The sequence below is a fragment of the Lottia gigantea genome (genome assembly GCF_000327385.1).
Source record: "Lottia gigantea unplaced genomic scaffold LOTGIsca_46, whole genome shotgun sequence".
NCBI lineage: Eukaryota > Metazoa > Mollusca > Gastropoda > Lottiidae > Lottia > Lottia gigantea.
The window spans coordinates 993,787-1,004,830 of record NW_008709614.1 but is presented as its reverse complement, the minus strand read 5'-3'; the positions used below and the strand labels follow the sequence as shown (position 1 = coordinate 1,004,830).

The following is an 11,044-nucleotide window of genomic DNA, read 5'->3' as shown; positions in this document are numbered from 1 at the left end:
GAGATAGAAGAAGAAGAAAAAGAAATATCTGAAACTAAATCTACTACACGACTAACACCTAGTCATTTGGGGTCATTCGTATTATCTCACAGTAAAAAAATAAAGGTTTAAAGGTTATTCTAATGATAAGATAACTGTAGACGATTACATTCGGTTGGCTAGTGGACATGATATATCAAATGAATTTAAGAAAAAATGGGAAAAAAGTTTCACAAATGGAGTAGTTATTCCAAAGGATGATGATAAACAAAAGAAAGTTTTTAGAAGTTATTTGAAGTAGTATATGAGCTCATAGATTGGTCGCATTTATCCCCCATTCCATTTCATTTCATGGGAAAAATGCGACCAATCTATGAGCTCCCAAAAAAAAAAGACCTAAATTCCCTACATTTCATAAATTCTTACAGCAAAACATCCTACATTTCATAAAACATCCTACATTTCATAAATTTTTACATTAAAAAACACCTTCAATCAATTTCCTACATTCCATCAAAAAAAGCATATTAAAAATACCCTTATATAAAATATCATCCTTGTTTCGCTTAACATCCGGTTTTTAATAGTCTCGTTTTAAATAATGTTATTTTTAGTTTCGAAACTTCTAGAAAAGGGAGATAACTCTTGTTTTTGGAAAAAACAATTTCTTCGTTAAATTAACTCATTTAAAAATAGGATGAGTTTAATTCTAAAACACGAACAACACAAATTCGAAGATTATTCGGGCGACGGTATCTTTTCATCAATATTTTCTCTAGGTTCAAAAATAATTCCAAAAGTAGCTAGCTTTGTTTCAAACAATTCATTTCAACCGGAGCGAAAGCCGTCGGCTCAATCGTGCAAGCGGGAAAGAGTATAAGCGACGCGGTGAAACAATCTAACGAGTTGAAAGAATTACAGAAAGAGAACTTCGAAACAGGAGATTAGAAGAAAGGAAAGGAAAAGGTTTTAAAGTTATAGGATAAAAATGATAGTCGCTCACGCTCCAAAAACTTATTTCGGTTCAGGAGATATACAAAAATCATTGGGTTCTCTTCCTGGATTTCCATGGGCGAAATATCCCGGAGAAAAACATCTTCCCGGTCATAATTATACCGGTCCAGGTACTAGGTTAGATCTGCGATTAGACGAAAACGATAAACCCAAACCAGGGGAAGAACGAGTCAATAGAGTTGACGCCGCCGCGCTTAAACACGATATTTTATACAGAAACAAAGACATAAACTTCAGACACGAAGCAGACAGACAAATGATAATCGAACTTGAAAATATTCCAAATCCAACTTTCAAAGAGAGAATGCAAAGAGCATTAATCATTAAACTGTTAAAAGCGAAGATGAAATAAGGTATGGGATTAGCGGATGAAATTCACAAAGAATTTAGAAATTGAAATTTACAGCACGCATAACGAAGGTAAAGCTGTAGTAATAGAAAGATTTAACAGGACTCTAAAAAATAAATTATTCAAAAAATTCACGGAATTGAAATCTCAAAAATGGCTTAAAAAATTACCAGAGGTTGTAGATGAATACAATAACAAAATTCATTCAGCCCCGAGTAATCCAAATATTATAAAGTCAATTAACGCGCAACATAACTACGAAAATGAAATAAAGAATTTAAATATCAAACCCAAATTTAAAGTCGGAGATCGAGTTCGTATTTTCAAATATAAAAGCAAATTCGAAAAAGGTTACGTTGGATACTGGACAAACGAAATATTCATCGTTGATAAAGTAAACAGCACATCACCTCCGACATATGAATTAATCGATCAAGACAAAGAACAAATCATAGGAAGGTTTTATCAAAATGAACTTCAAAAAACCGACTTTTAAAAATGAATGATGAAGAATTTGATAGAAGATTAAGAGCTGTATTCAAGCATTTTCGCTTTCTTAAATTTAAATTTATGTTCAAAATATTATTGAATGTGTTTTATCAGAATGTAATACAATTTTTTTCAAACACAAACTACGTATATATTTAAAAAAAACCGACTTTTAAAATTGAATGAATTTCTCGATAAATATGGAAGTGATACAACCACAAACTTTCAACTTATGAGATGGGCGAAAGAGTTAAACATATCACCGTTTTATTATTGTATGAGAGATGAAATAAATGATCTGAAATATAAAAAAGGTAAATTTAACGGATAACAAAAATACATACTTCCGATCAAAAAGGAGTTCATCATTCTGCTTTGTACAAAGACTCTGACTTATATTTCTTCGATTCTTATGGATTAGAACCCACTGAAGAGATAATCCAATTGACTAATAAACCAATTAAATGTTCTTCCTTTCAATTTCAATTACCGGGACAAAAGTTTTGTGGTCAGCTTTCAATTTGGGTTTTATATCAGTTGAGTTTAGGAAAACAATTCGAAGAAATTGTAATAAATTTAACTCAATAAAAATGGCGAATAAATTTTGATTAGGTTCTTTATCTTTAGAAACTTAAAAACTTGGATAAATAAAGCGAAACCTTACTTTGTGGATCAAATTGGAGACACTCTTCAAGGTGATTTAGATATGAACAATTTTAGCATAACTAATTTAAAGTCTCCGGAAAACGATAATGACGCCGTTCACAAGAAATATTTACGGGAACAAATAAATTCAATTGAAGTAAATAAAAACCATTTAGAAGATAAAATAAGTAATGTGAAAAGATTCTTCAAACGTCAACTAAATAATAAAAATTTTATTAATGATACTAAACTACAACAAGAGGTAAAAAGAGTAATAAGTTTTATTCAAAAAGAATTGGTCAACGTAGCGAATAAAACTGAGTTACAAAATTTAATTTCATTAATATCTAAGATTGCAAAACAAAAATTAGACATTCAACAATTGATAGATAACATTCCAGATGAAAATGAAGATACGTTTCAACAGGAATTAAATGCTCTGGAAACTAAACTTAACAGTGAATTACAAAAAGAACTAACAAATATTAAACAACAAATACAAAACATAGATGATAGCGAAATCAAAACCTATATTCAACAACTAATACAAAACATAGATGATAGCGAAATCAAAACCTATATTCATCAACAAATACAAAATATTGATGATAGTGTTATTCAACAACAGATTACCACTATTAATAACCTAGTTTTAAAACAGGACAAAAATATAGTCGCATTAGAAAAAAAGGTTTCTCAAGAAAGAATCATATTATTTCAATCTTCCATTAAGAGGTTTTGATGATCCTTCTATTACTGATAATACTGATAAATCAAAAGACTATGAATTTAAAAAATATGGATTTACAGCAAATATTAGAGTATATTCTGTTCCAAATTATACTATTTACCCCAATAATATTTTTAATTCAGAGAATGATTATCATTCAATATTTTTTAATTTCCGAGGAAAACTTATAATTGAAATTAATTTTCCTTTTCAGGTAAAAGTTGATTCAATATTCTTCAGGCAAAACTCTCGTTTTTTTTTTAAAAATTTAACGCTCGCAAAGTTCTTCAGTTTATCAATGGTACGAAAAATGTAGAAACTAAAGAATTAGAAATTAACGATGAAAACAGCAAGAGAGATCACTTATATGAAATTAAAACAAGTGGAAAATATATAGATAAGTTTAGAATGTTAATCATACCAGATAATGAAGAAGATGAACTTTCATTGAGTAATTTTGACACGTTATTGGAAACGGAAACTCCACCATCAGCAAGTATTATTAGAAATCCAAAACCACAAAAAGAAATAATCAATTATCAGTTTTTACGAGCAACAGACTTTGAATACGTAAAACTATATTTTGTTGATAATGATATATTTACCTCAATCGATATTCAAAAAAGTCAACAACAAAAATATTTTTAATACCAATAAAAAGAGATGATGCATCTGTTACTATGTTTTTTACTATAAGGAAACCAAAATTTTCAGTTCATCTGAATAAGATTAATGATTTGAAAGAACAAATATTCTTAGTAAGTATGCAATTTTTTAGTAAAGTAGCTTTATCAGAAATTCATTTAATTTAATTACCTAAAAAATGGAACTCGAAACTAGACAACAATATATGATAGAAAAACAAAACGAACTAAAAGAAAAACTAAAACAATTCAACAAATGCAGAAAAACATGGAGTAGAATTGATTCTGTTTTCAAAACATTAAGTACAGTTCTAACAGTAGGGATAACGGTGGCAACAGCCGTAACCGGTGGATTAATGCTTCCAATAATTGTCCCAACTGTATTAGCCGCGTTCACTGCCGTACAAACTTCATCTTGTGGTTTGATTACTTTAGGTTTTACATCAAAACAGAAAGCTCATTATAAAAGGAAAACAGAAATTTTAAATACATATCTTAATAAATTATTCATTTTTTTCGAAAGATCGAGCGAAGATAAGACATAACAGTTGAAGAATTAGAAAAATTCAATGAAATTTTAGATAAATTTGATGTAGAAATATCATCAATAAAAGTTAAAAATTCCTAATTAAAAATAATTGCTTTAAAAATATGAATATAATTGAAATTTTAGACGATGAAAAATTCATATCAAATAAACTTTTTTCCGATGTTATTAACCTTATCTCTGATGAATTTATAACATTTAAAGGTCAAATTGAAATAAATGGAGAGATAACTCAAGATGGAGGATATAAACAAGGCATGCAATTTGTAGGCTTTAATGCCAAAACTTTTCGCAATTTCTTCGCAACAGTGGATATAAAATCGGATGCTTCTGATTGGTATTTCACAGGAATTATAATTTTTCGTAAAAACAATTTCAAAGAAATGAAAAGATCAAAAAAGGGTAGTGGTGTTACCATACTCAAAAAGATAAATGAATATATCGGTATAAATTGTTATATACCGAGCGATGGATACTGCTTTGTAAAGTGCGTTAATCGTGTTTTAAACGAAGACTCGAAGACACGAGAGATTTTCAAGATTTCATCAACAGTTTTTCAAAATCAAACAGAAAAGGAGTTATGACATCTGCTAGAATCTGCAAATTCAATAAGAAATTTAATACTTATTTTCAAATTTATATGCCCAAACATAAACATTTTCAACCAAAGAAAGTATCCGAAGAATTAGATTGGGTATTTTATTTACACAAAGAACATTTCTGTTTTGATAAGAAGAAATAACAAAACCTTAGGCATTAAAGAAATAGAAAATAATTACGATGAAAATGTATGGAGAACTTGTAAAGATGATAATGCGGTAACGCAAGTTTCACCTATAAAACTAAACGTTTTTCCAACCATTCCCGATGATTGTTTATACGCATGGAATTGCGAAACCTATAACGAAAATAAAGCCATACCTTATTCTTGCACGTTAATTAATTTAGAAAAACTAAGAAAAATGTTAAACAGAATAAATAATCTCTTTCCAGATTTAAAGCCGACAGATCCCATTCCAGAAGAATTTTAAAACAAACTCATGACTAATATAGTAAAAATATTTGTAGGTACAGATTGCATCGATCAAATGTTACAACGTTTAGGAAAAATAGATCAAAAAAGAATAACATTAATTGTTCATAACGCTAGCGGTTTTGATAACTGGATCATGATCAAAAACGTAAAAAAACTAACACAATGCCCTTTAAAAACGCCCAGAGGAATTCTGTCTCTACCTTTAACCAATTCATTCACTGGTGAAGAAAAAAATGGAAAATACAGAAAGAAATAAGGGGTAACTCTAATTATTTGCAAACTATTAATTTCATATGTTCCTATCAACACGAATCATCTAGTTTGGCAGCATGGGGAAATTCATCTAATCTACCAATGAATTTGAGAAAGATCGAGGATGTTAATATTGCAAAATACACTAAAGATAATTGGGAATCTTTAAGACACGAATGGGAACCTTACGCTAAAAGAGATACGTTATGTCTCGGAGCTTGTTTGATAAAATACAATCAAGCAATGAAGAAGTTGTTTTTCAAAATATTTCCAATAATCTAACAGCTCCTTCTTTATCTTTAAAGGGTTGGTATTATTTATATCATTACGATAAAGAAATGGTTGAAGAAGAATGGTATGAAACTACTAGAATGGTTCCGAAACACACCGAAAAAGAAAACGTAGAAAAAGTTTACTCACATACTCACATACTCTACCGGAAGAAAATAAAGAATTTGTCAAGCTCTTTAATGAACAGAAATTCAGACCTAGAACTGCTATTTTAAAAGTCTGTTTTGAATATCCCAAAAACATGTTCTTCCAACCCATACCAGCTAAAGATAAAATCACTTTCACGAATAAAGAAGATAAAAAGGAAATTGGCACTAAAATCAGATTCAGAAATGGTTTCTGTCACGACGTTTTAACTTCGGTAGATATTCAAGAAATAGTGAAAGCCGGTGGACGAATTATTAAAATATTACATGGTATAGTTTACGAAGAAAATTTTAAAACTCCACCCTATAGAGATTATATTTTAATTTTAAGAGATCTTAAAAAATAAATATAAACGAGAAGGTAATATTGTGGGTAGTAATTGCATGAAATTATTAGGTAATTCCTTGTATGGTAAATCTATTCAGAAGGATATAACTACATCAAGACATCTATGGAGTGAAGCTACTTTAAAAGCCAATTATGATTCACACGTCAAAAGCTATGAAAAAGTAAATGATAGTCAATATATAGTTGAGATAAATGAAGAAGAAAAAGAATTTATTCCTCCTAAATCTACACGACTAACACCTAGTCATTTGGGATCATTCGTTTTATCTCACAGTAAAAAAATAATGAATAATTTTATTCGCGTGATAGAGGGATTTTATAAGCCTGAAATATACTATACGGATACCGATAGTTTATAGATTTCGTCTAGCAATTGGGATAAATTAAATGAAGCTGGGTTGGTGTCCGAAAATGATTATTGTAAAGGAAAGAATGATTACGGTGATGGTGGAATTATATTTGGTTTATATTTAGCGTCAAAAGTTAAATACAATATCATTCTAACTTTCGATGGTGTTTTAAAAGAAAAGAAAACGTTTAAGGGTTACTCTAAAGATAAGATATCCGTAGAAGATTATATTCGATTAGCTAGTGGACTCGATGTAACGAATGAATTTAAGAAACCTTGGGTAAAAAGTTTCACCAATGGAGTAGTTATTCCAAAGGATGATGATAAACAAAAAAAGTTTTTAGAAGTTATCTAAATCTCGTTAAGAGAAAAGCACCAAGCAGTGAAGGAATCATGTATCCTTAGAACGATGGAAAAGAATTGAACATAGATGAAAACTACGAATTTGATGATTTTGATTCTCTAACTATTCAAGAAGAGAATGAAGAGTGTTAATTTTTTTGTTTTAAATGAAGTTGAATAACAATTTCCTCGTTACCAAAATCTATAAACCTATTTTTACCATCTTTGATTTCCAGATTTATATCTTTAATCATGAAGGAATTCAGTGGTAAATACGTCGTTTGAAATGGTTTCTCTATAATTCTATATCCTATCGGTACAGTGAATGTTGGAAGACTGTAAATGATCTGACGTTTGTATTTATTGAAAAATCCACCGTTTATCAAATTGCAATGTATATTAATGACATCGATATTATTCTCGATATTAGCTTTGTGTGGTGCTAAAGGGGATTGGGTGTATACTCGTTTATCAAATCCTAGTAACGTATTCAATGAATTTTCTAAGTTGAAATCAACTTGACTATTATTTCTTAATATCAATTTTAATTTATTTTGTTCAGATTCAAATTACCTTCGAATTCAATATTGTTTTTACCATTAACACTTCCTCCATATTCAGATAGATATTCGTTAATGGCTATGTATTCATAGCTTCCTGGTAGTAAACGTATTGTTTTGAACGTAACTCCATTATCTGTTGATATTTTTAATTGATTATTTTTTTCGTTGATATTTCTAATGGAATTGTAAACAGAGAAATACTTTAATCCCAATTCATATTCTTGATTGCGATCGAGTTCGTACTCATAATCTAGAGATAATTTAATGTCTGATTTATTTGAGGTGATGACGAATAGTTGTTCTTTATTTGACATTTTTAATCACGTTTTTATAATCATTTTCATCTATGATACCTTTTTCTAGGAGTCTTTTTAGTATACAATTTACTTCATTATATTGTCTGTGCGATCGATGTCCTTCCTTCATTGCCGCTAATATTACTAGTAATCTATTAAGCAATTCTTCGTTGTTGTCGGATAAAAACGTCATGCCTTGTCCAGATATCATATCTTCGAATTCGTTTATTTCTTGTATGATTGGTGGATAATCTTCTGTATAATCATCTGCTTCATCAAGTTCATATTCACGAGCAATAAGTTCTGTTATACGTTTATCAACGTCTTGTAATCTTTTTGTGTCGGGTCCTGTCCTTTTAATTGCTCTTAGAAATTTTGAGTATGCTACTAAATCCTTGTAATCGGCAATCTTAAAATCCTTACCATTCATTAAATCTATTAATCCTTCTGTTGTTGTAAATATAAAATCTATTCTATCGATTTTGAATACAGGATAAATTTTTTCAAATCTTATTCTATGTTCATTAAACAATAACCCATCATAATCAACAATTGGTGAAATGCTCTTTGGTAAATCTGGGTCAGGGTTTGAAAAATAATGATTTATATCATCTAATGTCCTAATTATAATACCATCGATGGGATATTCTATTTGATGAGGTTCTATAGGAGGTGTGGGTTCTATAGGAGGGATGAGTCTCCTCTTGAGATTGATATGGGTTGAAATAGAGTTTGTAGATTTTCCGTTAATCCGAGTTGTTGTAATCTGTTATTTTCAACTTGGGTCTTTATTTTATTCTTAGTTTTGATATATTCTTTATTTCTTTTTAAAATATTATTCCAATTATCCATTTTTTAAAAAATAAAATTTAACAAATTTTTGTCATAACTCTTTCACCTGTAGGTTTTCTAGTATTAACGAATATATATCCATGATCATCTGGGTTTTTCCATTGAGCTTTACAAACCTTTTTAAATACATCTCTGTCCATTCCGTGATTTATCGACTGAATGATTTGAGATAAATCTTTATCGTTTAATTCAAATAATAAAAAACAATTTGCATTTTTTCTAATGAACATAGAATCCATCCCGTAAAAAGATTGGGATTGGTATATGCAGTGACAGTTATGATGTCTTCCCTTCGTGAAGAATTCTTGTTGAACAGCTTGATTTCTTTACGCTACGCAGTCGTCAAACAATATTAAGTTCTTTCGTTTGCTATCAATATTAGACCAGTCTAGATCATTAACATTTTTCGTAAGAAAAACTTTTATATCCGTTGGTTTCTTTGCTTCGATGAAGTTATCTATGATATCTTTTATTTCCACTTCTTCTTCGTTTTCTTCGTAATATTGAAATAGGTCTTGAACATCTTTCTTTGGTAGATATTCTAAAGCTTTGAGAAATTGATAATACGATTGCTCTGGTGTTGTTGTGTGGATATACAAAGAATCGAAATCTAAAAGGTTTGGTGTTGTCAACATGTTAAAAGTGAGAAGAGTTTTCCCAGAACGGAACTACCGCATATACACATGAGCATTGGGTTATTAGGAAATATTTCTGAATGATTAAATTTTTTGCCCATTTTTTATTATTTTAGTTTGTTCCAAAAATCACCCCTTCTCCTTTATACTTTGAAAGAAATATTCCTTCTCCAGAGTGTATATTTTTTAAAAAATATTCCATTACCCTTATGTTTGACTTTGACTTCTCCCGTGTCAATACTATCTACTAATTTATTTAATCCTTGTTTAACAGTTTTCTTGGTTTCTCCCCCAAATCTTTTTCCAAATTCTTTTATTGTGCCTATCATTTCTCCCACTCCTGAACCTCGTGCTTCCTTTTCCATTGCTAAATTGTGTCTACGTTCTTCAGCTGCTGTTACTGCAGCTGCTTTCTTTGAGAGGACGGTTTTTGTTATTCCAGTAGTAAGTAAGTAATCTTACTTGAACTTTATGGATTAAAGGATTTTGAGTTTGGTTCATTGCCACTCTAAAGACATTATTGTTATTTGTTTGAGAATCTGGTAAGTTCTTGAAACCAGCCATTAAATATCTTGCTGGTTTAATAGTGTTAGTGATTGGCCACGTGGTGGATTCTCCCGTTAAAATCATGCTACCTACCGTGTTACGATGAAGAAAAGCTATTTCAATATCTTTAGTTAACGAGTTGAATATTCTCGTTTCTACTTCAATTGATGGTGTTATTACGGGTATGAAAAGTTGGAGATTTGTTATTTCTAATTTTGCATCTGAACCATGCTCTCCAAAGAATATCTTATCGTCGTTGATTTCTCTTTATAGATGAATTTTATATGGTAAGCCTATGGAAACCTTTCTGTGTTCCAACAGACCGAATAAAGGATATAATTTCCAATTTACCCCACCTATTATTCTCAACAACATTATTGTACTGAAGTACTCGTTTTTCGAATCCATGATTAGCTGCTCGTGCTACTCTTTCTATCGTGTTTCGAGCAACAACTCTCACTCTAGCTAAATCGGCATCATTTGCAAGATTTCTTACCGGTTCTTTTAAAACACTTCCATCGCCAACATCGGGTATCCAACCCGAGACTGAATCGAAATCTTTAGGATATAAAACTGTTTTCAACATTGTGTTGAATTCCCCAGGGTGTTTAATGGTTTCTATCGGATTTGAACCAGCTTTCAAAACCATCTCGCTAAATAAAGATGGAAAGAAATTGTTTTCTAACGTTGTATTTGTTTGAGGAACTTGATTCTGAGTGGCGTCTTTGATTTTGAAATCGCATCTGAAATAAGCATCGGAAAGAAGCAACCAATTCGATAATGAATTTATTTCGAAGGTAATTCTACCACCATCATTCAATTGGGATTTAGAACCAACAGTCGGTGAGATGATAATATAATCCTCTTTTTTCTTGTTAAATGAATAACAAATCGGATCGTATAATCTAAAGATTGGATCTAGTATTTTATTTGCCATTTTTAAAGTTTAAAATTTGAGTAGAAAATTGTTTTTTCCTAAACAAGAGTTAT

General features: G+C 30.2%; 4 protein-coding genes across 4 annotated transcripts in view; 2 read left to right on the top strand and 2 right to left on the bottom strand.

The window, feature by feature from the left end:
• The window catches only part of LOTGIDRAFT_164611 (hypothetical protein), a gene marked incomplete at both ends in the record, with an annotated part of 1,835 nt that extends 490 nt beyond the window's left edge, over positions 1–1,345 (top strand). The window contains one exon of the mRNA XM_009061142.1: positions 1,008–1,345. Coding sequence (XP_009059390.1) covers positions 1,008–1,345 — 338 coding nt within the window. The remainder of the gene's footprint in view (positions 1–1,007) is intronic.
• Positions 1,346–2,537: 1,192 nt separating this feature from the next.
• LOTGIDRAFT_164610 (hypothetical protein) lies at positions 2,538–3,854 on the top strand (the record flags this gene model as incomplete). Its single annotated transcript, XM_009061141.1, has 2 exons — positions 2,538–3,167; positions 3,498–3,854. The coding sequence occupies 2 exons, from the start codon at positions 2,538–2,540 to the stop codon at positions 3,852–3,854; spliced, it is 987 nt and encodes a 328-aa protein (XP_009059389.1).
• Positions 3,855–8,028: 4,174 nt separating this feature from the next.
• Positions 8,029–9,873, bottom strand: LOTGIDRAFT_164609 (hypothetical protein; the record flags this gene model as incomplete). The annotated part of the gene is made up of 2 exons (XM_009061140.1): positions 8,029–8,702; positions 9,714–9,873. 2 exons carry the CDS (start codon positions 9,871–9,873, stop codon positions 8,029–8,031), a joined length of 834 nt encoding a protein of 277 aa, XP_009059388.1.
• A 461-nt stretch (positions 9,874–10,334) lies between these two features.
• LOTGIDRAFT_164608 (hypothetical protein) lies at positions 10,335–10,991 on the bottom strand (the record flags this gene model as incomplete). The annotated part of the gene is made up of 1 exon (XM_009061139.1): positions 10,335–10,991. The coding sequence occupies one exon, from the start codon at positions 10,989–10,991 to the stop codon at positions 10,335–10,337; it is 657 nt and encodes a 218-aa protein (XP_009059387.1).
• Positions 10,992–11,044: the final 53 nt, after the last annotated feature.